Source organism: Microtus pennsylvanicus, chromosome 3 (assembly GCF_037038515.1).
Source record: "Microtus pennsylvanicus isolate mMicPen1 chromosome 3, mMicPen1.hap1, whole genome shotgun sequence".
Taxonomy (NCBI): Eukaryota; Metazoa; Chordata; class Mammalia; order Rodentia; family Cricetidae; genus Microtus; species Microtus pennsylvanicus.
Window position 1 is genome coordinate 120,247,176 of NC_134581.1, and position 25,993 is coordinate 120,273,168.

General features: G+C 46.5%; 1 protein-coding gene across 5 annotated transcripts in view; it reads left to right on the forward strand.

Annotated features, from left to right (window-relative positions):
• The first annotated feature begins 14,390 nt into the window (after positions 1-14,390).
• Esrp1 (epithelial splicing regulatory protein 1) overlaps positions 14,391-25,993 on the forward strand; it is a 55,997-nt gene continuing 44,394 nt past the window's right edge. For 3 of the 5 annotated variants that reach the window (XM_075966968.1, XM_075966970.1, XM_075966969.1), the window contains exons 1-4: positions 14,391-14,837; positions 15,337-15,465; positions 16,624-16,737; positions 20,561-20,675. In XM_075966968.1, the coding sequence (XP_075823083.1) occupies positions 14,706-14,837; positions 15,337-15,465; positions 16,624-16,737; positions 20,561-20,675 (490 nt within the window). In that variant the 5' untranslated portion in view covers positions 14,391-14,705. The remainder of the gene's footprint in view (positions 14,838-15,336; positions 15,466-16,623; positions 16,738-20,560; positions 20,676-25,993) is intronic. The other 2 variants (XM_075966972.1, XM_075966973.1) reach the window with 1 other exon arrangement.

Sequence of the window (25,993 nt, forward strand, 5' to 3'; positions counted from 1 at the left end):
GTGCTACTCCCTTATTCATAGATATATTTCTTCCCCCAACATTCTCCACCCTTTTTTTCTTCCAATGCTAGAGACAAAATCCAGTATCTCATTCATAGAAGGCAAGCTCTTCACCACTAAGTTCACACTTCTGTCTCTGAGCCCATTTGTATATATTCCTTAAGGAAATATCTGCTAATACCAGTCGTATGGTATACATCTGTAATACCGTCATTCAGGGGTGTGAGGCAGGAGGCTTGAATATAAGGCTAGCCTGAGCTATATAGCAAGATCTCATCTCAAAATCAAAGGGAAGCCTGCTCAGGAAACACAAGACCCCGGGTTTGATCTGTTTGTTTCTGTGCACATTCATACTGTTTGCCAGTTTGGTGAATTTATATAATGAATTTTAGTTAGCTTTCGTGCCCTATTATTTGTCACTGAGTTTGACTGTAAGAGAACTAATTTGAGCCTGGCGTGGTGGTGCATGCCTTTAATCACAGCACTTGGGAGGCAGAGGCGAGTGGATCTCTGTGAGTTATAGGCCGGTTTGGTCTACAGAGTGAGTTCCAGGACAGCCAAGGCTACACAAAGAAACCCTATCTCAAAGAGAGAGAGAGAGAGAGAGAGAGAGAGAGAGAGAGAGAGAGAGAGAGAGAGAGCGCTTTAAGCAAAAGCAGCTATATGCACCAAGACCAATCGTGAAACTTAGCATATTTTCAGGACAACCCATCCGGGTAACCATGGACACCACAGGGGAGAGCACTGGCCCCTGAGGCAGGAGACCTGAGCGATCAGTACAGTTGTACTACCTATTAGCTGTGTCATCCTGGTTGGCTAAGTCCCTGAGCTTCTGCTCTTGCGAAACAAGGGCGTTGGGATAAAACAGATACTTGACTCTTTCTAATTGGTAAAACATAGCTTTGATGACACACTTGCTGTTTATTTTAGCTAACATGGTTTTGTAACATCATTGTAGAATGACACTCAGTGTGTCTCAGATGTTCTTCCCAATCCATGACTGTAATTATCCATCTGCGGATACACTGCGCTAGTACTTTAGAGAGTGTGAGATGTGTGATCACTGCGTAGTAAACAGGCTTACAGTGGCTTCCCTGCTGTGTTGGTGAGGGCTATCCAAACTCACAGGGAAATATTTTTGTTAATCTTTTAAAGAAGATCTATTTGTATCTAGGTGTCTGGGTATATGTACTGGTGTGTAAGGAGTCATTTGCTGTTGTGTACATGGAGGTGCTCAAGGAAAGCATCAGGTGTTCACCACTACCATCCCGTCTCCTCCACAAGGCAGGACCTCTCCTTAAACCTAGGGCCTGCATTTTTTTGGCTAGGCTGGAAGCCAATCACCCCCAGTCCTCCTGTCTCTGCCTCCCTCAGAGCTGACGGTCATGCTCAAGGGATGAGTGGCTTATTCCATGGGTTCTGGGATCTGAACTCAGGTCCTCATTTTTGTCCAGCAAGCATGCTTTTAGCCAGATCTCTTGAGATCTCTAGCTCGGAGAACTGTGTGTAGGGTGTTCACCTGCGTCCACTCTGGGCACAGTGTGGATGTGGCCATCCACGCTCATGACAAGTACTTTAGTGACTAAGCCACCACTCCAGCCCCAGGACGGTATTTTAATTTCTGACCGTCGGCTCCAAGAGCCTCTCATTCCGTACGGTGCAGTCGTGTCAAACACAATCACTGAAATGAGAGTCCATATGTACGAATCTCAGTTCTGTCCATATCTCCCATGTTGTATTGACATTGTACAATTAAAAATGTACCATTACCCTTTTCCGGTCGGAAATGCACACAACGATGTGTGTGGAAGTCAGGGGAGGACTTGAGAGAGAGTCAGTTCTCTCCTACTGTGTGGGCTCTGGGGATCAGCTCAGTCTTCAGGCTGGGTGGCAAGCGCCTTTACCTGACGAGCCATCTCAGTGACCCCTTTTCTGAGACAAGTCTGTGGTATACAGATGGTTTCAGATTGGTGAGTCTCCAGTCTCAGCTTCCCAAGTGCCAAGATCACAGGCATGTGCTAAAATGTTTGTGGTCTTGTGCGTATTTTGGTGTTCGTGTTTATTGACAGACAGTATTTACAATACTCAGTCATTTCCTGCATCTCAGAACACGGAAGACCAGCCCCCTTCCTCTTCTCCCCTCTTCTCTGGATTCTTCCCAAACTTGAGTTTTTTGAGAAAGTGGAATCTAGAATTTTCTCCCTGGACATCTTATATGGTTGGCCTCTTGTTCTCAGAGCAACGTTCACCCATTCGTGTGAACCAAGGCCAAGAGCTTGAGAGTCTCTGCTCGGTTGTGCATGTCCAGACCAAATTCCGGATGCAAATCTTTGGTGGTAACACTGGATCACAGCTAGTTTACTCAGTGGCTCAGGTCCAATATCCTTGATGCCACTAGGATGGCAGAGGTCTTGCAGTTTGTCTGCACACAGGCTGGGCAGCAAGCCCATCAACCCATGAGTCATCTTGCTGGCTCCAGATTAGACTTCTAGACTACTGCTTACTTGTTTGCTTTGGTTTTCAGGACAGGGTTTCTCTGTGTAGCCCTGGCTGTCCTCTAGATCAGGCTGGCCTCAAACTCAAGAGATCTGCCTGCGTCTGCCTCCTAAGTGCCAGAATTAATGGTGTGCGCCAGCATCACCTGGCTTAGACCAATGTTTAATAGTGTGAATGCATAGTGTTCAAAAACAAAATGGGGCTGAAGAGATGGCTTGGAGGCTTAGAACACTGGCTGGTCTTCCAGAGGTTCTGAGTTCAATTCCCAGCACCCACTTGGTGGCTCACAACCAAATGTAATGAAATCTGGTGCCCTCTATGGGGTGCAGGCAGACATGCAGGCACTATGTACATAACAAATAAATCTTTTAAAAAATGAAGAGGTAAAATAAATAAATAAATAAATAAATAAATAAATGAATGAAGAGGTGATAAAGGGGAGGAGCTGCCTCTGGGAAACCGGACTGGAGTTTCGGAAGGATGCAGGTAGGTGGCTGCAGATTTCATTATAAATCATATAGAAGGAGCTGAGCATGATTGTAGAGACTCAGGTAGTGGGACTGCCGGGAATCTGAAGTCAGTACATAGAGTACTGGGGTACAAAGGGTCAGGACAATTGGGAATACAGAGGGAGATCTTGTCTAAAATGAAGGGAGGTCATGAGCACTTGCTGCTCTTCCTGAGGGCCCAAGTTTGGTTCCCAGCACTGATCTTGGCTCACAACCACCTTAAAGCTTTAGGGACTCTGGTGCCTTTTCCAGGCTTCAAAGGCATTTGCAGCCTTGTGCATATACAGAGACGCATATACATACACATAAAATAAGATAAATATTACAAGGAGGGAGGGAGGAAAGGAGGAAAGGTAGGAGAGAAATAAAAGATGCCACAGGGCTGAGGATATAGCTCAGTTGGTAGAATGCTTGCTGAGCAAGCTAACAGCCCTGGGTTTAATCCCAAACAGCAGAAATGCTAAAAGTATAGCCCAAGCCTAGTACTCAACAGGATGATCAAGAGGTCAAGGTCATCCTTCACCATAAAGTGAGCTAGAAGTCAGCATAGGTTACATGAGAGCCTGTTTTTTAAAAAAAACATAGTGAGGTATATAGAAATATATATATAGTAAGCAAAAATGGGTTTTAGGGAAATCAATTTGTTCATAATTTTCAGAAAAGATTAAGGTAATGATTGCAAACCCTAGTATATGATTCATTTTTTTCAACTGAAAATGATATGACCAATTCTTCATAAAAAGAAAACCCAAAAAACAAGAACAAAATTTCTTTATTCTTGATTAGTCTTTTTGATATTAAAACTGTCTTTTTCTGAGACACAGTGTCACTATGTAGCCTTGAACTCAAAGAGAACTTCCTTCAGTTAGATTCCTAAATTGAATTAAAGACAGCTAAAACTACATTCTTATATGAAATGAAAGAATAGTAATTCCTATTAATTATTTTAAAACATTTCTCAGGGCCAGGAGATGGCCCAGTGGGTAACAGCACTTACTGCACAAGCCTGGTGACCCAAATTTGATCCCCAGAACCTATATAAAAAGCCACCTACAGCCAGGTGATGGCACACACCTCCAATCCCAGCACTCAGGAGGGAGGGGCAGGCGGATCTCTGTGAGTTCCAGACCAGCCTGGTCTACAGAGTGAGTTCCAGGAGAGCCAGGGCTACAGAGAGAAACCCTGCTTCCCCACCCTCCCACACAAAAAGCCGTGTGCAATAGTGTACATCTGTAATCTTAGCTTTCTCCCCCACCTTGAGACCTTGAGACAGGGTTTTTCTGTGTTTCCCAGGCTGTCCTGGAACTTACTCTGTAGACCAGGCTGGCCTCTAACTCAGAAACCTGCCTGCCTCTGCTTCCTGAGTGCTGGGATTAAAGGCATGCAACACCACCGTCCAGCTATCTATCCCATTTTGTGTGTCTGACTAGTTCTGTATCTGATTAGTGACTCCTTTGACTCCACCCTTTTTCATCCCATCATTCTTAGATTTGTTTTCCCGCCTAACTTTATCCTGTTCAGCTATTGGCTGGTCAGTTTTTTTTTTTAATTAAATTAAACCAGTCACAGTGAGGAGACTTCACAGTGTACAAAAGGATTTTCCACAGCAGTGTACCAGCATCTTCTGGCAGTCTTGGCTTTCTTCTGGTGAGATGGGATGCACAGGCTGGGAGAACTAATAGAAGCCAAACGTGGCTACGGTAAATAAAAAAAAAAAAAAAAACAAAACCAACCAAGCAAAAAAAAAAAAAAGACCCGAACTCAAACAAGCACCAAGATACAACGAAAGAACCAACTCCCAAAAGAGGTCTCTGATCTCCACAGGTGTGCTGTGGAATATGCACACCTGCACACGTGCACACACAAACACACACACACACACACACATATATACAAAGACAGGAATGTTATACAGAGACAGGAAAGTTAGATTCACACACACAGAGTCAGGAATGTTACACACACACACATATACAAAGACAGGAATGTTATACAGAGACAGGAATGTTAGACTCACACACACACACACACACACACACACACACACACACAGAATCAGCAACGTTAGAGAAAGTCCATGCTTGTCAACCACTTGGACACAGCAGGTCATGAGCAACTCCTAAGTTCCTCCTCTATAGACAATTCTGGCATGCTGTGATCGCTCCCAACCTTGAGTCTAGAGTGTGGAGTCAGGGCCCTGCTTCTGAGAGCACTTGTACTGTTTATGCATTTGGTTTTGTGTCTAGCACTTGGTCATCGCCCTCACTGAACAAGGGCCATGTTTGTCTCTATTCGCTATTGAGTCTCCAGTGCCTAACATCCTGTTTGGGGCAACAAGTCTGTCAACAGTATTAAATGAATGACTGACCACACCCACTGAGTCCCAGGTGAGAGGTACTGACAACACTGTTTGAAGCAGATATAGACCCATCGTAAAAATTATCTTCCTTGTCTCCAAACAGCAGTTTCTGCCAAATGTGCTCTTGCAACCTAACATTTATATCCTGCAAACACACAAAGTAAGGAGAAAAGGATTTCCTGGTTCCTGGGTTATATTTTGCCAGACTAGCAACACTGGCCCTTTATCAGCCAAAGGGTTGGCTAAGCTGACTGCAAGGAAGCCAGAGACTTATAAGAGACAATGCTTCCTTTCCCTGAAAAGCAATCAGTGAAGATTAACTAATATTGTATAGGTTTTTAATACATGGATGACGTCATAATCACCCACACTCCTTTTTCTGTCCCCTTCACTCCTGGTCTCCTTGCTCTAACTTTCATTAGAGTTGCTCACAGGAGCACGGAAGGTTTATTACAGGGAGCATGGCTATGGTGGTTTGAAAGAAAATGGTCCCCCAAAGGGAGTGGCACCATTACGAGGTGTGGCCTTGTTGGAGGAAGTGTGCCACTGTGGGCGTGGCTTTGAGATCTTCCATGCTGGAGGTACTCCCCACGTCTTAGGCCATTTCCTGCTGCCTGCAAGATGAACTCCTAACTACCTCTCCAGCACCATCTCTGCCTGCACACGGCCATACTCCCAGTCACCATGAAAATGAACTGAACCTCTGAAACTGTAATTAAATGTTCTCCTTTATAAGAGTTGCTGTGTCATGGTGTCTCTTCGCAGCAATAGAAGGCCTAAGACCATGGCCCACATCCTCTTTAGTTCAGGTCTTTAAAGCCCAGCTGTCAACCTCACCTTGACTTAAAGGAAAATCTTGCTGCTGGGCTTCCTCTCTCTGGAACTTGTAAAGGAGCCCGAGTAAGGAACAGGTGGGAAGAGGGGAGTTGTGCCAAAAGGCGAGAGTAAGGAGAGAGGAGTTTCTGGGGGCATCACTTCCCCCTAGATGCTCAGTGAAAAAGCCTCGTTTCTATAATCTCCAAGCATTGGTGTCTCATGCTGCTATGCTGTCCAGATTCCTTGTGTCTTGTATCTGCTCTTTTCTCTAAATTTGCCTATGACAAGCAGGGGTTGGGACAAGGTCTGGTTTAAACACCTTGCCACTCTCTTTTGTAGGGGTTGAAACAGAGTCTCATTATGTAGCCCAGGCTTGACCAAATGTCCTGAATTCCAACGACTACTGGGTTTGCTGTCTTTAAGACAGAGGCTGAGAGTCCGTGACGTTGTGGTTCCTCTCTCAGGGAGTCTTCTCAGTACAACCTTCCTGGCTTTTAGGTTTATCCTCTTTAAGGAGACATTTACACATCCCCGTTTCCTTAAAGACCACGGAGTCATGTCACCATTGGCACCTGATTGTCACAATGAGAAACCAAGTCCCTTTGAGACTAAAGAACAAGCCCAAACCACAAGATAGCAAGAGGCAGAGGCCACTATTAAACTTATATTTTTCTACGACAGTCTTTGATAATGGCTATAATCAAGGGTCGGGCCAGTGATATGTTTAAATGTGGAATACACAGGATAATAGGAAACTGTCATTTAGTCAGTCATCTGTCTTTCCTTCCCTCCCCATTGCAGAGGTTTGGTCCGATCAGGGAGAAGATGAGGTATCTTACAACCCCATATGCAGTGAATACCCAGGAAGATCAGTGATTTCTGATGGTCCCGAACACAGATTTCCACTTGGTATTTTAAAACCTGAGATGCTAGTTACACGCTAGGGCATTTCTCCTATTCAGGGTTACAGTTCCACTGTCCTTAGTGCAGTCACAAACGGGTACAACCATGAGCATGAACGCTGTGAACACTACCATGCTTGCCTTCTCGGAGTATACGCAGGGACCTGCTGGGCTGCCGCTCCAGCAAGGCTGGCATGGGTACAGCGAGTGCAGGCGGATTGAGCCAGTTGCAGAAATCATGACAGCTCTTGATCAGCAATTGCAGAGCGTGGACACAGATGAATGTCTCAGATACATGCTTGAGTGTTTTCAAAATCTCAACCTCATTTCCTATCTGGGAGATATTTCTTTTAAGTTTTTGAGACAGGGTTTTTCTGTGTAATAGTCCTAGCTGTCCTGGAACTTGATTTGTAGACCAGGTTAGCCTTGAACTCACAGAGCTCTGCCTGCCTCTGCCTCCTGAGTGCTGGGATTAAAGGCGTGCGCCACCACCATGGGGAAGAGATTCTTATTCAGGATCTTCATATTTTTAGTAGGGATGTTGTGAAGCTCCTTTTGCTTCTGACAGGAGGGCGTCAGTGGACATTGCCAGAGAGCCACGCTGTTCATAAAGGGGTTTTCAGTTGTGAAATACTCGTGTTGGGATTGGTTTTTATCTTTACTCTTTTGATTTTTTTACTCTTTAGGGGCCTGCCACCCAGCTTCCAAATAAATCACACACGGAGGCTTATTTTTAGTTATGAATGTCTGGCATTACCTTGGGTTGTTTATTACCGGCTTTTCTTAACCTAAATTATTCCAACTATCTTTTGCATTTGGGCTTTTTCCTTTTCTTACTTCTGCATCTTACTTTCACTCTTACTCCTTGGCTGGCTGGGTGGCCCCTGGTGCCCTCCTCTCCTTGTTCTCTTGTTGCTTCCTCCTCTTCCTTGGTTCTCCTTCTATTTATCCTCTCTGCCTGCCAGCCCCGCCTATCCCCTCTCCGGCCTATCTATTGTCCATTCAGCTCTTTATTAGGCCATCAGGTGTTTTAGACAGGCACAGTAACACAGCATCACAGACCTAAACAAAAGCAACATCAACAAAAGTAACACACCTTAAAAAATATTCTCGCCAGCGGTGGTGGCGCTCGCCTTTAGCCTTTAATCCCAGCACTCGGGGAGGCAGAGGCAGGCAGATCTCTGTGAGTTCAAGGTCATCCTGGTCTACAGAAGATAAAAGAAAACGTCAGTCACTAGCTGCTGTCTCCATTGTTCCTAGACACACAGTCTTCTGGCCCCACTGGCGCATCTCTGATGGGCTGGCTGGAGACTTTGGAGCAGGCTCTGAATGCTGGCTTCTGATGAATGCCTGATCTCGGTGGCGTAGTAGCTCCTCGGCTCTGATGTGTCTTCCTCCCAAGCACTCAACTCCTCCAGGTCCTGACAGCAGGATAGCATGTGAGCTCTTCAAGAGAGAGAGGCAGACTTTCCCCATCTGACACCTACACTTTTGTTACTACGCTTTTGTAGTAACAACCAGGAGTGTGCAAGTGAGAACTAAGAACGATGCAGAGACTCGAGTGACATTGGAATCATTAAAGTAGTCGTTCTCTGGTCTCCACGTGTACCACCCACCCTGAAACTGAAGAGAGCTTCCAGGTCAGCAAAGTCACGGCCATTCTAGACTCTATGAGATCTTTTCTTAAAACACACAAAACCCCCTAAAGAGCAAGTTCAATTACCAGCGCGCGCGAGGACTAAAAGAGGCTAAGAAGGCAATTAAAGAACAGGAAATGAAGGTTGCAGCTGTTCAGTGTAGGAAGGGTCACTTAACAGCTACCTTAAAGTGTATGAAATGATTGTGATGGGGAACAAGGAGGGGTGAAGAGACTCAGCCCATCAGGGCACTTCCTGTTCTTGCAGTGGTGCTGGGTTTGGTGCCCACATCCGGAGACTCAGAACTGCCTGTAATCCGGGTCCTGTCCTTCACAGTCAACACGAAAATACTTATGCTTCCACCCCAATTAAAAAGAAAAAGAAAAAAACTAAAACCAAAGAAAACCTTTTTTTTTTAAACCTTTATTCTATTCACCAAAGAAAAGCAACAAAAATACATGAATTCTATGGTAATGAAGTATTACACCACAGAAGACAGTGGTGGCACAAACATTGTTAAATCCTTGCACGGCAGTAGCTGGGGCGGGGTGGGGCAGGATGGGGTCGGGGAGCACGGTGGGCAGGGAGGCTAACACACAGCCTGGCAAGCATGAAGTAATCTCAGTCTCACAGAAGCTGCCGAGAATAGTACAGCGGATTCTCTCCTCTACCACTAAGGCTGCATCCGGGAGAAAGTAAGACCTAGGATTGGCCCCCAGAGGATAGGCCGCCAGCATTGGGGTAGGGGGGAAAAGTCCCTCATTGGATCATCATGGTAACATCTATGAGGTTTGTCTGAATCCTTGGGAAGCAATTTCCAGACATTTTTCTTTATCGCTAGAATGTTCATTCATGCATTCTTAAATCGAGGATGAGCTCCTGCGTATGCAGTGCCGCCCAGTTCGTGAGGCACAAGTCATGAGTAACCCACAGTGTTACTCAAGTCTGCCCTTTATGTTTCTTTTCCTTTGGTTTCGAATCTATTTTTCTTTCTTTTAAACAATATTTATTTTTCGAGACAGGGTTTCTCTGTAGCCTGGAACTAGCTCTTATAAACCAGACTGGCCTCGAACTCACAACTCAGAGATCCTCCTGCCTCTGCCTCCCCAGTGCTGGGATCAAAGGCGTGCACCACCACCACCCGGCCGAATCTATTTTTCATAGACACAATCTCTCTCTGGTAGCTAGAACTCCTTGGTCTTTATCTTTCTCCTCCTCCCCAATGCCAGGATTATAAGCATGTCCTGCTGTGCCCAGCTCCCTACAGGTCTTTAACTTTTTTTTATAGGACATTTGAAAGTTAAATTTTCTGCAGACTAGCCTTATGTGGTGGTGCACTTCTTTAATCCCAGCACTTGGGAGGCAGGCAGAGGTAGATGATCTCTCAGTTTGAGGTCATCTGGTTTATAATTCGGGTTTCTGAATAGCCAGGGCTACACAGAAAGCCTGGTTGGGGGCAGGGATATGTAGGGATGGGACGGGATGGGGGATTGTTTTTGTAGACTGTCAGCTGAGAGTCTCATATTTACAGTGATGAATTAACATCTAGATCATAAGACAAAGCTGCAAATTTGGGTGCGTTATTACAGTTAGGTCTCAAACTTGGGGCGAATGGCTGAGGTGTCTATTAACATATCAAAACTGATTAATCAGCAATCAATCACCAGTGTCCCCTGGTAAATGGCTGAATTAATAATAATTAAAAAAAAAGAGCTGGGAGGTGGTGGTGCACGCCTTCAATCCCAACACTTGGAAGGCAGAGGCAGGCGGATCTCTGAATTGGAGGCCAGCCTGGCAGCCTGGTCTACACGCACAGTGCATTCCAAGACAGCCAGGGCTATACAAAAAAGTTCTGTCTCAAAAAAAAAAATACAAAACAACAAAACAAAAATGTTTAGGGCTGGAGAGATGTCTTAGCTGTTAAGAGCACTGACTACTCTTCCAGTGGGCTCTGGTTTAAGTCCCAGCACCTACACGGAGTTCACAATTGTCTGTAATTCCAGTTCCAGGAGATCTGATACCATCACACACACATACATGAAGGCAATACAAACGCACATAAAATAAGTCTTTTTTTTTTTAAAGGGTATGCAAGTTTTGAGGGTCTAAGAAACGTGCTCTAAGGTATATAAATACAAGAGGCAAAAGTCTGAGGATATGAAACCTTAAGTTGTGAGGGTCTAAAAAAGTGTTTTAAGATGCATAATACAAGTCATAAAGGTCTACGAAAGTGATTTAAGGTATATAAAAATGAGTGTCAGGCAGATCTCCAAGTTCCAGGACAGCCAAGGTTACACAGAGAAACCCTTTCTCGAAAAACAAAACAAACAAAAACCTAAGACTCCAGAGTTTTAACATTAATCAACGAAGTTCTGATAAATATTAATCCCTGGCAAAGAATTGTTACTATTATAGTCACAAGCTCAAAACTGTAAATCTCCTTTGGTTATCTTCTAAATATAGACTTTAAAATGCTTTTCTCTGTGCTGAAAACACCTCTAAACTTAAAAAATCCATGCCAGGTGGTGGTGGCTCAAGCCCTTAACCCCTGAACGCCAGAGTTCGAGGCCAGCCTGATCTCCAAAGGGAGTTCCAGGATAGCCAAGGCTATTGCAAAAAATATTACACAGGGAAAAACAAAAACAAATTCATGTAAGCTTCAGAGAGTCATCAGTCTCTCACGGGTCAAACGAACTCCAGGTAAATACCCCTGTCAATCAACAGGCTGGTTTCCCACCTGCCTGAGGGTGGGGGTCTCTCCCCGCTTTCCTGGTTCTTGAGATTTCCCTCCCCTAACCAGGGCCATGGGCGGGAAAGTTTCAAGTGTACACCCAAGATCAAAATGTCCCCAAACTCCCTAACTTTGCCTTCTCTCCCTAGTCTCTGTCCCGGCAGGTTTCAAGTCAACAGCAACAACGTGCCGGCCCCAGGGGTCCCTTCGGAATCTGCATCCTAGACAGACCCCAAAGCAGCTCTAGCCCTAGGTGATCCAGCCAGTCAGCTCCAGGTGACCTGCAGAACCTGGGCAGAAACAGTGGGGGAACAGTCTGCACCCCTTTCTCTTTCCGGCCTAGGTAGTAATTTCAGCTTTCCAGGGTCCCTGACAACGCCCGGATTTCAGCCACAACGACCCAAAGGTTGGGATGTTCTGTCTCAAATCCCAGCTGAATGGCTGAGACGATATTAACATATCCAAGACGATGTAGGAAGCAAGCAGGCAGGTCCTCCCGGCTGTCATCCCCCCCCTCCCCCCCGTCCTCTACCCAGGGACTGGCGGTACTGCCCTTTTCTTAGAAGCTCTTCTCCATCTAATCCAGTCATTTTGGCTACGTCTATCCTTTTTTGGTCCCCTTTGGCATCTTCGTCGCTGCTCCAAGTTTCCCTCTCTCCACTCTCCTCACGTGGCCTGGCTTAGAGTCATGGACCGCTCCGGACGCCTCCCGCTATGCTCTCCCTCATAGCTGCAGAAAACAAAACAACAAAACCCTTGTCCTTTCCCCACACCTAGGAGCAAAAATGTCTTCCTTTTCATTCAAATTAATAAATATTTATTAAAAAAATAAATATTTGTTGAGTGGAGCGTACGTACCGGGCTGTTAGAAGGCCTGAGAATTTATTCAAGAACAAAACCCCTGTTAAGGTAAATCAGTTGGACAAGTTAACCTAAGTTATTGTTTAATGTTAGAAACAGAGAATCCAGCTTTCATAAGTGGGGAATGGAAGGTCTCTGCAAAAAGGGGCAGCTATGAGATTCGTGCCTCTAGTTTTCCTACTGCCGCTTCTCCTAGTGAAAGCGCTGACTTTAAGTCTTCAGTTCGTCGAAACTCGTTCTACAAACGACGAATCCAAACTCCACAGTAGTGTCTTCAGGTGCGGCTGTAATCACTTTCTCTGCACCATGCTCACCTGACGTCGGGCCTCCCAGCCTGGTGTGCTGAGCGGTCGGTCCTGCCGAGGCCCGCGCCTCTGCCAGGTGTTGCCTCTCTCGACAGAGCTGAGCAGGAGAGAAATTCATTCTGGAGAGCCCCGGGGCGACGCGGCTCGGGGAACCGGCTACTCCAGGTAGCCTCGCCCACTGCAATGCAATCTGGGTGGTTTTTCCAGATCCCCCGCCCAGTCCCAGCCCCCGCGACTCCTAAGGAGGAGGTTGGCTCCGGGGACTCCGGGGCTAGGGCGGGGCTGCGAGGCGTCCTTGAAGCCCCGGAGAGGCAGCCGGGGACCCAGGTGGTACCAGCGCCCTCTCGGGGGCGGAGGGCGAGCCAGGCCTCCACCCGCTCTCCCGGACGCCGCAGCCACCTGCTCCGCCTGCCATCCGCCTCCCGCCGCACCCCATCTTACAGGGAAAGGCGCATCGCCGGCCTCCGACTCCCCTCCCTTACTCCCCGGAGTCTAGGCTTCCACTAACAAACATCCCTGGGAGAGTACCGACGGGTTCCAGGGGTTGTAAGGGTGTGGCGGCCGCGTTTCACACCAAGAATACTCGGGGCCGCTTACCTGCCACTAAACTAGTAATATTTCCCAAGAATAGACCGGGTTGAAAGAGAAAACTCGAGGGAACTACACCTCTAGCGCTTTTCTAAAATGTCAACATGACCTTCCTTGCCCCTTGGTGGCTTAAGGCTGGGGCTGGGGCTGGGGGTGGAGTTGGCGGTGGCGCAAGAGTCTGTGGGCGCACGCTGAGCTTGAGACCTTAGTCAAGTCACACTCCCAGAGCAAATTCAAGAGACGGGTGGAGGGCGTGAGGACAGGGCAAGAACTTTAACAAAAAAGCTTGTTTGGCCGGATTCACGGAGGTCTTTTTGAGGCCGGCAGGCAGGTACATTTTATTTTGTATCCAAAGGAAATCACAGTTAAAAGTGCTCCGATCCTGGAGGGCGTTCCGGCCTCAAACTAGCAGCCGACATAACAAAGTGTATGATAGAGAAGGGGCTGCAGGGTCCTTCCTCCCGGGGTCCCCTGGCTGCTGTGAGCACTGTGGTTGCGCCCCGGGACCTGCCTAGTTAGCCGGGCGTCGGGTTCTGCGGCTGGGGGTTTGGGGGTGGCTCGTCGCCCCGGGGTGGAGAGCGAACGCCAGCTCCCGCTCCGGGTCGACGGACAGGGCCCGCAGGACTTGACCCTCCCGCTGTTTGTACTTCGAGGTGTGCTGGGCTCAGGGGCGGCTGTCCCCGAGTTCCGCAATTGCCCGCACCACCTACCCGGGCGGCCGTAGGCCGGTCCCTCCCAGGCGCCGCGCCCAGGGCCTCACCTCTAGCCTCCTTTGGCCTCCCGGCGCCTTGGCCTTTCGCGCGACCCTTCAGCTCCTAACCCCACCGCCAAGGCTTCCCTCCAGCTCCCTCACCTCTCCGTTCCCTCGAGCGGGGGCCCTTTCCCCGCCGTCGCGGGCCCTAGGCCCCCTACCCCTTTCCCGGTCTGGCCTTGGCTACCCCGAGGGTGACAACTCGCTCTTCCCCGCCCCCTCCCCTCCTCCTCTCCAGCCCCGGCCACCCCATTCATCCAGCCTTTGTCTCCCGCCCCCTTCTCGCCCTCCCCCTCCAACCCCCCCCACCGCTGCCACGTCGTGGTTTGAAGGAGCCAATGGGCGGGCGCCTCCAGGTGTCTCTTACCTGCACCACGTGGGGGAGGGGGAAAGGGGCGGGCAGGTAGAGCCACATCCCAACACAGAAAGGCTTTCAGCCATTGCTCGCGCCTCCCTGGGGTGCAGCTGGGCTCCTCGGCTTTTTTTCATAGACGCACCAGCAATTGGATACAGAAAGGGCAGGCCTGCTGCTCCCTCCTTCCACCCCCCTTCCTGCCCTGGGTGTGGAGCGCCGGCCAGGTGTGGGCTTGGGTGGTTGGTTACCGCCTTTTGCCCTGGCGGCCGCGAGGAGGGGGGTGGGCGCTTTCTTTTTCTCTTGGAAGAGGCTTTTAGCACAGGTTTTCTCGTTCTCACTTCCAACCCCACCTCGCCACCTCCTGAACCCCCTCCTCCCCCTCCCCACCTATCGTCATGACGGCGTCTCCGGATTACTTGGTGGTGCTTTTTGGGATCACTGCTGGGGCCACCGGAGCCAAGCTGGGTTCAGATGAGAAGGAACTGATCCTGCTGTTATGGAAAGTCGTGGATTTGGCCAACAAGAAGGTACTGCACAACGTTCTGGTCCAAACGAGGCGTGGGGCAAGAACTTTATCGTAGAAGTTAGAGAGGAGATAGAGGGCTTTTTTTTTCTTTTTTGTTTGCACGCTTATGAAGCGGGGCCCCGAGGCCTAGAGAATCCATAGTAAAGCAAACCTTTTGACTAAACCACCTTGGGGCCATTTCAGTCTTCCGAAACCTGACCTAGGTAGAGAGGCCCGCGCTGCCGAGCCACGTTCTCTGGGGGTCGTGGGACGCCTGGGCCAGGCTGTGGTTCTTGGGGCGCTGGGGTCCCTTCTAGGGCCTCGGCGACTTGATCCGGGTAGGGTGGGGGTGGGGCGGGGGAGCCGAGACCAGATCCCTCCCTGGCCGTCCAGGGAGCCTTGATTCTGCTGCTGGGTACCTGGAAAGCCTCGAGCCGCCCGGGGGAAGGCGGGGAGGAGGAAAAATTTCCAAATTGAAAAGGGGGAACTGACCCCTTATTCTCCACCCTTCACCCCCCAAGGTGGGACAGTTGCACGAAGTACTAGTTAGACCGGATCAGTTGGAACTGACGGAGGATTGTAAAGAAGAAACTAAAATTGACGCCGAAAGCCTGTCTTCCGCGCCGCAGCTGGACCAAGCCCTCCGACAGGTGACAGTTTGGGCCGGGCCACGCCGTCCACCCCCATTTCCGCGGCCCCCAGACCCGACCCAGCCCTGTGACTCCACGCCCTCGTGGAGCGGTCTCCGCTTGTTTCTGGGGCGGGGTGGCGAGACTCCCAGCCTTGTGTGTGGGCGTCCGGCCTGAGGGCGGGGAGGGGCTCTGGAGGGGGGCTGCTGTGCTTCTTCCTGGCCCCCCGGGTCTTGGGATAGAAAGGGATAGAAATTCGCAGGACTCCTGCGTAGTTCTTTGGGCGGGAGTATCAGTCGCGTTTTCCTCCGGCGAAGTTTGAATCCTAGGTCCCGCAAGCCCAAGTGCAGTCCCTAGTGGGTCTGGGTCTGCAGCCCAGGCACGTAGAAGAGCAGACCATCCGTGCACCCGTCATCCCGAGCTACTTCTAGCTCCTGAGCGCCCGCCTGATTTCAGCCTCAAGTCTTAATTTCCAAAGGCTCGGCTTCCTCATTGCTTCTTTAGTGCCTTGATTGGGATCCTAGGGAGGGGTTGCAAGTACGGACCTGTGGGCCTGCCTGTTGGGTCACCGTGGAGCTGGCGGGATCCCCTGTAGGAATTGAGGTGACCTAAAAACTGGCTGCTGTGCATGCTGACGGTTGCTAGAAACCTGGATAGGGCGAGTCTCAACACCTGTGCAGCGCTGTGTTCTGCGCTCTCCCAGCCTCTGCCGTAGCGCAGGAGTCTCCTATTAAAGGAGGAAGTTATTTCTACAGTATTTTCTAAGAAAGTGTTACCCGCCTTACAGCGTTCTGCTTATTCAGTACCCCCCCCCCGCGTGCGTATCGGAAGTGGGTGATTTAAAGCTGGAACATCCCAACATTTAAAAGGCAGCCCCGTTGAATGATGTAATCTGGAGGCAAACTGTGAAAAGAGACCTCGGATAGGCTCATTCTGAATATAAGGGTTGCTGGTTAGTGAAACCCCCTTCTCCCCAGCGGAAAAGCTGCAGATTGGTTGGAAAAGCATCCTTGCCTAGGACAAAGTGACAGGTTGGGGGTGGGGGGTTGTGATAATCCCCGCGTCTGGCCTCAGAGTCCTCAGGACGATTTTTCTCTGATTATCTTCAAGTTGGGCCCCTTTGACGTGTTTGTAAATTTTGCTTTCGTTGCCCTCCTCCCGTGTTCTTGGTTCTTGCAGTTTAACCAGTCAGTGAGCAATGAGCTGAACATTGGGGTAGGCACTTCCTTCTGTTTGTGTACTGACGGGCAGCTTCATGTCAGGCAGATCCTACATCCCGAGGCTTCCAAGAAGGTAAGAGTGCTGGCTTCTGGAGAAGTGGATGTTCTCAGCGGGGGTGACTTGGAGAATCTGAAAACAAACGAACAAACCATGTGGTTTATTCAAATATGTTTATTCCGGCTCCTGGAAAAACAGCTGTACTTTGGGGGTTGTCTGGAGGCTTTTTAAAACATCATCCAGATTATTATACTTTTAAAGAAGGGCAGACCGGGACTTATGTCTAATGGTGCAGCTTTCCGTTTTGGAGATGTAAACATGTTTTGAATCAAAAGGATGGTGGTGAAAGTCTCAAAGTGGCCTGAACTTGATGCTGCTGTACTTGCAAGCAGGTGATAAAACTGTAGTGAACAAGGGTAACACGGTAGATTTAACATTATGTATATTTTATCACGATTGAAAAACTCATGTAATTTTCATGGAGATGTCTAGGATTGGAGTAATTTTATAGGTATCTATCAGTGATTAAAACATCTTTGTTATGTATTCAGCTTGACACTGCATTTTCCAAAGCTAATATAAGGTTTGAATTTTTGTCACTTACAGTAGAAAAGACTGGTATTTTACTGCCTTGAGGTAATTTTCTTGTGTGAAATGCTTTATCCATGAAAGAGAATCAAAAACCTTCTAAACTTCTAAATACTTTTATTTAGGGCTGTTTAGATAATGATTACCAACATAAACAATATTTTAGAACACTCCCTTTGATTTGAAGTGTTGAAAACCAAATTTTAAAGGTTTTGTTTGTTTTTGTAAATGGGTGGATTTTTTTTTTTTTTTGAGACAGTCTGGCTCTGGAGTCCAGGGTAGCTTCAAAGTCCAGGCACTCCTGCCTCGTCTGTGTGCTGGGATTGAGGATGCACTGAAATCTTCTCTCAGTAGGGTTACCTTTACTGCCTTTTCTCAATGTGGAGAAGACCATGCAATAAGCAAAACTAGTCTTACCCTGGATCTCCCGTTTCTCTCGCTGGGAAGAGTGTTTTTGACAGGACAGTGAAGAGCATAGACAACTGGCCCAGTGTAGCTGATTTGTGCTGATGTCGTTTCTCTTAACAGTTTGAGGTTAGCTGTGGCTGCACCGCAGAAGGGCTGGCACTGAGGCTGGAAAGATTGTGTGAGGCTAAGAAGGTTGGTAGATTGACAGAGACGCGGGCAGATACAGTTAGCCCAGACTCCGTTGTCTTCATTCTCTGAAGCAGAAAAAGCTAGTAAGTTAGTTAAATGTATAATGGCTTGAAAGTCTGCAGAAGAAGCCCCAGGTCCTCCACCTTGAAGGTGATCAGTCCTTTATAGGAATCTTAGTAGCTGGTTGATGTTCTGGAATGGTCTACCAGTAACCATGTCATGAACTCGAAGTACAAAGGAGGCTTCCCCTCCAACCCCCAAGTCATAGACAGAGGGCCTAGAGGCAAAAAACTTTTTACAATAGTTTAACCTCTCCCAATTTTTTGAGATGGTTATAGCCCAGGCTAGCCTTTCAGTGTTTTGGGGGACGGTCAGGTGCCAGGTTCCAGGTCAGGGGCACTGTCCCCTGCCCCCCTACCCCAGTTTCTTGTTTTTTTAGATGGCTTGCTTTGAAGGGGAGAAAACTTGTAGAGAAAGTAAGTTTGCTGCACAGAAAACAATAGGTGAAAAATTTCCCTAACATTAGAGTATTATATATAAATTATATATAAAATATATAATATATATTGAATACTGTGGGGTGGAAGCATTATTTTTGCAATAGCATTTATACTATACGAACTTGTTTACTTTGCTTTATGACTTAGTGTAATGTCAATACATTTATAAACACTAAATAAAATGCTAAGTCTTTCAAATGGGAATAGTGATTTAAACTGATGTTTTCTGTTGGGTGAGTTAGTGCTGTAGATTTTCATGACCATAAGGCTGTTGGGAAGATTCATGCTTCATGTAGTTCTTCAAACCAATGATGCTGATTTCAAATACAGTATAAGGAGATCAAAATGAGTAGAATCCACTAGAGATGTTATTATATATTTAGTATTTCCTGGCTGGAGAGATAGATGGCCCAGCAGTTAGAGCACTTGCTCTTGAGAAGGACCTGGCTTTGGTTCCACATGGTGGCTCATAACCATCTGTAACTCCAGTTCCAAGGGATCCAAAGCCTGCTTATAACTGCTGTGGGCAACAGACTTACTCATGGTGTACATACACATGAAGGCAAAATACTTACACATATAAAAATTTTTAAGCTTTTTTAAAAATCATGTATTTTTTAAAAGAAAAGTAAATGGGAATTTCAAATTTATGAACATTAACAATTATGAAGTTAAAAACCTCTAGGGCTAGAGGTGGCTCAGCACATAAAGATGTTTGCCTCCAAGCTGAATAGAGTTCAGCCCCTCGACCCGCATGGTAGAAGGAAAAATCCTGATTTTTCCTAGTAGCTCTGACCTCCACGTTCATGGCAAGTGTGTTGCTCCACGCAGCACATAATGTAAAGGGGGGGGGGGGGAATCTCAATTCTTCCTTGTAAGAAGTTAGTTTTATCCAGAAACGGTGTGTATGAGTGTGAGCGTGCATGCACATGCGGTGCTGGTACACCACATTTCTCACACTGAGGTCAGGGGATAGATACTTTGGAGTCCATTCTCTCCCTCCACTCTGATGTGGGTCTCAGGGATCAAAATCAAGCCATTGGGTTTAGGCATTTTTCTCTCTGAGCCACCTGAGCAGCTTGTGGTTTGTTTGCTTGTTTAAGATTTATTTTATTTTTTGTATGTTTTGCCTGTACGGATCATGTGTGCCGTGTGCATGCATGCCTGTGGAGGTCAGAAGAGAGTGTCAGATCCCCGGGCCTGAAGTGACAGGTGATTGTGAGTCACCTTGTGAGCTCTGGGAATTGAACAGGTGTTTAACCGCTGAGCCCCCATCAGCCTTTGTGATGCATAGTTTAAAATCCAATTCAAATTCTCAGGTAAAGCCAGAACAATGGGCAAAAACGGATATGGAACTATAATTTGGGTCAAAAGTAATCTTTTGCAAAGTATAGGGACTTCACTATTCCTAGCTTGTATAATAACAAATATGCATATTACTGGGACTCAACAGATCTTACCAGTTAATCGTAGACTAAATTTATCTGTGTAAAAACTGATACCTAAAACCACAGACGGTCTAAAATGATAACAACTGGAAAAAGTGTTTTACAACCTGAAATACAACAACCCAATGTTGCACATATATAATAGCTTCAGAAAGGGTTTGATGGGGTGAGGAGTGGCTCGGCACTTAGCAGAGGATCTGTTCAGTTTCCTGCCCTCACATCTGGGCTCCTGTCCCAGAGGTTCTGACAACCTCTTCTGGCTTCATGAGACCCGCACACATCTGGTGTGCATGCAGGCAGCTCTGCATAGATACACAAGACTAAATTAAAATAAAATTAAAAAAAGGCTTGATGCCGAGTGGTGGTGCACACCTTTAATCCCAGCACTCGGGAGACAGAGGCTAGAGGACCTCTGGATTCGAGGCCAGCCTGGTCTACAGAGCGAGTTCCAAGACAAGCAAGGCTACACAGAGGAAACCCTGTCTCAAAAACAAAACAAGCAGAAAACAAAAATGGTGTGATTAGAAGACACAGTGAAACAAAAACATTGTTATCTGTTTCATTACAACGAGATGACTTTATGAAATTGCTGCGGGATCTAGTGTATCGTGACCAAGCATTAAAAAATAGAGCCATTCCACATTGAATTTTATATTTCTAAAAATTGTGGTAAATTGCACAATATTCCATTCATAGGTTCCTAGTTATTAGAGAAATGTGCACCAGATTCACCTCGGTAACAGCATCTGCCTTCTCCTCCCTCAGAATGTATTACTACCTGAATGCTTCTATTCCTTTTTTGATCTTCGAAAAGAATTCAAGAAATGTTGCCCTGGCTCACCTGATATCGACAAACTGGACGTAGCAGCGATGGCCGAGAGTATCCTTTAAAGTTATTTAAGAAGGCTTTGTACCCCTATCCTGTGCTTTTCCTTTTCTTTTCCTTTTCCTTTTTTCTTTTTGTTGTTGTTATTTTCATTTTTTTTTAATTTAAGTTTTGGAATTAAGAGTGGTGTTATGGCCTGGAGGGAGGTTGCCTTCAGATTTGTAGGTATCCTCCCTGAGAGCCCCTGAGTGCTGGCATTAAAGGCATTAACCACTGTACCTGGTCAGGGAAATGTTTTAAACTTTGTCAGTGTGCATTCCTGTTGAAACTGTTGACATATACTGTACCAGAAGGAAGTAACGGTGTAAATGATAGGTGTCTTTCAGAGTAGTCATGACTGAACTGGAGCTGATATGTGGTTTAGAGGTTTATGTGAGGTGGCTGCATTTCTGGTAATAAGTATGTGAATGTATCTTATATAAGGGTGTGTGTGTGTGTGTGTGTGTGTGAGAGAGAGAGAGAGAGAGAGAGAGAGAGAGAGAGAGAGAGAGAGAGAATGACACACACATAGACAGTTGATGGATTAGAAAAAATCGGAAGAATTTACACTGTCTACAGATCCCAAAGCCATTTGCACTTGGTTACTTTGGTCTTGGGGTCCATTTGGCTTCCTTGTAGTAGATAAGATTTTGCTTTGAAGTGCTAAGTGCCCTTTAGACTTGACCTGTTTAAAAAATATATACCAGCCAGGTCTTGTGATCATAATAAGATACTTGGGGGCATGATAAAACAGGGACTAAGCCAAGAAGTCATGGAGCACACCTTTAATCCCAGCACCGGGAGACAGAGGCAGGTGTACACACCTGTGAGTTTGAAGCCAGCTAGAGATAACGTGGTGAGACTGTCTCAGAAAATAGAGCTAGTTCCAGGACAGGCTCCAAAGCCACAGAGAAACCTTGTCTCGAAAAAGCAAAAAAAAACAACAAAAAAAAAAAAAAGAGGGAAGCAAATTGTCCCCGAAGTATTTACTTACAGAGATAGTGTTTTCCCTCCTCCCTCCCTCCCTCCCTCCCTCCCTCCCTCTCTCCCTCCCTCCCTCCCTTCCTCTCTTCCTTCCTTTATTTCTTTTTAAGACAGGATCTCACTGTCCTACAGTTCACTAGGAAGACCAGAGATCCTTCTCTCTCCCAAGTGCTAAGATAAAGGTGTATGCCACGTGGCTGTGAAAATAGTATATTGGACACTTCATATATTGTTAAATTAAGTTTCAATGCTTAGAAATCTTAGATCACAAGGGTCCCAGTGTCTTTTATTTATAGAATCTCTTTAGTGTGCTGATAAGTAGTTGTATATTGATGTGACAGAAGGGGAGCTGAGAATTGGGCTGTGTTGGTCCTTGGGGTACTGGAGAGATGCTTCTGCAGTTAAGAGCTCTTGCTTGAGTGCTGGCCATCCACATGGGGTGGAACTCTAGGTTCAGGGGATTAGATCTTCTGGCCCCTGTGGGTACCAGGTACCTACATGGTGTGCACCTATATTGTAGACATCACACATCCATATAAAAAACAAAAATTACAGGGGGCTGGAAAGGTGGCTCAGAGGTTAAGAGCACTGGCTGCTCTTCCAGAGGTCCTGAGTTCGGTTCCCAGCAACCACATGGTGGCTCACAACCATCCGTAGGGAGATCTGGTGCCCTCTTCTGGGCTGCAGGGATGCACGCTGGCAGAACACTGCATACATAATAAATAAATAAATTTTAAAAAAAAATTACAAAATCTTTTAAAAAATATTAATAGCCATGCAAATTTGTTTTCTTTTAACCTGGAGCATCATCCTGAAGTCCAACTTAAGTTTTTTTTTTTTTAGGATTGTGGGGCTGCTGGTACTTATTGCCGTTGTCCTTTTTCTTCCCATAAGGTACCAGGCTGTTTTCAACTCACGATTCTCTGCCTCCACCTCCCTAGTGCTGGGATTTCACCACCAAAACTGTACATTGCTTAAACTCTCTCATTGTTTTGAATAACTAAAACCTCATTCCCCACCCCACCCCCACCCCCACCCCCATAGGGTTTCTCTGTGTTACAGCCTTGGCTGTCCTAGAACTTGATTTCTAGACCAGGCTGGTCTTGAACTCACAGAGCTCCTCCTGCCTCTGCCTCTGCTTCTTGAGTGCCTGGGATTAAAGGCATGTACCACCACTCTTGTTCACTCTTAACAAGATCTTATGATTTTTTTACCCTCTGAAGACCTTACCTTCACATAGTTGCTGCGGGAGTTAGGGAGCAAGCATGTGCATACAATGCAGTGATTAACAAAATGCTAAACTATTTGATGCAAACAGAATATTTCTATAAAATAGAAAATAAAAGTAACTAGAAAAAAAATCAAGGCCTGGGTATAGCTCACTGATAGAGTACGTAGAGGCCCTAGGTTCCCACCCCCACCCCCCAAAATCAAACCTTTACCTTGTAGTGTTCTCATTGGTAAAATGGTCCTCTGGCTTGGTAACATGTCTATTGCTGTGTACATGAGGTTCTCTGGGTAGGCGTTTTTATGTTTCTCAGAGAGTTGACAATTCAGAGAAATCTTGATAAAACAAAATCCACCATTTTTCTTCTAGCAGTCTTGGTGGATGTAAGGTTGAGGCTTTGGGGCTTTTGGGGAATGTTTTTGGGTTGCTTCCTTGCTGTGGGCTATACTTCTCAGTGTATTTAGTAGCTGACCTTTGGGGGAGGGGTCAGCATGATGTACTAGTGGTTTGGTCTACTGCTTCCGCTGTAAGTTGTAACTAAGTTGAGCTGAACTTCCTCCTTCCATGCCTTGTTTTTGACATTGGAAGTAGCATTAAAAACAAAGACAGGATTTTCTGTTTCTTAAAATGTATCTGTTTTAAGGACTAGAGGTCTAGCTCAGGTGGTAGAGTGCCTACTGCAGATGGAGCTCTGGGCTGGATACACTGTAATCCCAGCACTTGGCAGGGAGAGGCAGGAGGATCAGTGGTTCAAGGTTCTCCTCCATGATGTAGCACATTCCGGGCCAGCCTGGGCCCTGCCTTTAAAAAAAGAAAAAAATGGATTCGATCCCTAAATGTTTTGATTAATGTTTGTATCTTTTTCCCCTTTAACATTTATAAACGCTATTAACCTTTCTTAGCAATCATTTTTATGTTTCATTCCTGCTGGGATGAATTAATCTAACTTTCTATTCAGAGAAATAGATAATTTCCCAGCCTAGAGCTGCCAAACCAACTGCAGAGGTCAGAGGAGGCTGAAGCTGCAGACCATCTGCCTGAGCATGTCTGAGCTGAAGAACTGTGTTTTCTGAAACCGCTAAACATTTCCCTTGTTAATATGGAAATGGTCCCGAGACTGCAAGTATGGAGGTAGTCATTACGCGTATTGGATGATAGAGTCTTGGCTCTTGTTGGCTCGTGTGTCCCACTAGTAACCAGAGTGTGCAGGTTGACACACTAGTAACCAGAGTGTACAGGTTGACACACTATATTTTCCCTACTGTGCAGTTAGTTGTGTTATTTTTAAACCTCAGTTGTTTGAGATGGTCTCAAGTAGCCCAAGCTGACCTAGAACTTGCTGTGCCATTAGGACGATCTTGAACTCCTGATTCTCTGCCCACACCTCTTAAGTGCTGGGACGATAGGCACAGCCGCCCTGGCCAACCTGGTGTACTTTGTTGTTTGGAATGCAAATGTAGAAATGTGGATTTGTTTGGAATGTCTGTGGCTATGGTACTGTGTTGAAATTTCTTCACTTTAGATCCAATTAAAATGTAGATTCCTGCTACTGTTGTTTTTGTTTCAGTTTGAAATTGGGGACTTTCTCTACAGTTTCAGGCTTGCTTGGAATTTGGGCGGTCCTGCATCAGCTCTTCCGGGTGCTCAAGTTGTGTGAATGACTGTCACAGCCAACTAAAATTCTTCTGTTTTTTATAGTGATTTTAGATCAGAGCAAATTGAGCAGAGAGTGCAGCTTTTCCGCTAGCTTTCCCACCCTCCCCCACTGTCTGTGGCTCATGCTTACAAGTTTGTTAAAACTAACCCCCCCCCCCCCCAGGCCAGGTGGTGGCTGCGCACGCCTTTAATCTCAGCACTCAGGAGGCAGAGGCAGGTGGATCTCTTGAGTTCAGGGCTAGCCTGGTCTATAGCGTGAGTTCCAGGATAGTCAGGACTGTTTAACACAGAAACCCTATCTCCAAAAATCAAAACAACAACAAAAGAACTGAACCTCCTTTGAACACATATTCTCAGTTTATACTAGAGTTCACTTTCGGTGTTGGGCATTCTTGAGTTTTTGTAGGTATGTAATGATGTATCCACCATGTAACATCATGACACACAGGACTGTTCTTCCCTCTCTAACCATTTTACTGTTCCTGTGCTTTTGGCTTTTCCAGACTTTCTTGTAGTTAAAATGAAATAGCAGTAGTCTTTTCAGATTGCTTTTTAAACCCAACAAGACACGCCTAGTGTGCTTGCGTGTATTTTCACAGTTTGAGGTCTCGTTTCCTTCTAGAGATGCAGTGTTGTCTGGCTGTACCTCAGCTGATTGCCTCTGCCTCCAGAACATGCCGTTGATTCCCAGTGTGGCTGCTTTGAGTACAGTTGTTCTAAACATCACGATACCTGACTGCAGGTAAACATACGTTTGGAATTTGTTTGGGCTAAGTACCGAGAATTGTGATTGCTGGATTGCATATGATACAACTCTGACCGTTTGGGCTTCGTGCAGTTTAGAAAGAACGCATACGGAAGATGGTGAGAGTGTCGTCTCCTTCTGCACAGTTGTTCTGACACTCAGCCCTGGCCCCAGCGTTGTCACTTTCTAGAGGAAAAGGAAACTTCAGTATTGAAGTCTTGTAACTGGGACTTGCGAGGGCACTGCCGGTCTGTCGATTTGCCCTTGGGGGAGCTAGACCTGCCTCTTCTTTGTGTTGGATATTCCCCGATGAAAGTTTTGTAGCCCTAGTCATTCTGTGTGAAGGGAAAGGAAAGACAGGGTTGGGGATGTTGGGATGTGGCTCTGGTTCCTTCAACCCTTCTCTCCTTGTGTTTTTATGTTTTTTTCTGAAATTGTTTCTAGCCTAGGTTTAGGTGTCTGGAGTAATTCCAGCTCCGGGTGTGCTAGCCATTAGTGAGTTACACGATGCTGGTGGAAAGGCCTTATCTGTCAGGTGCACTATGCAGTACAGTGTCTTTAATCAGGAGGTGCGGAGGGTGATGATGGCATGGTGGCGTGTCTTTTTTTTTTAAGGAACTCTATTACATCCCTCAGAGAAATTAATACAAGTTACTTCGTATTGGCATTTTGATGATAGAGCCACTTGGTTTTTTTCCCCTCTCTCTTCTCTCTTTCCTC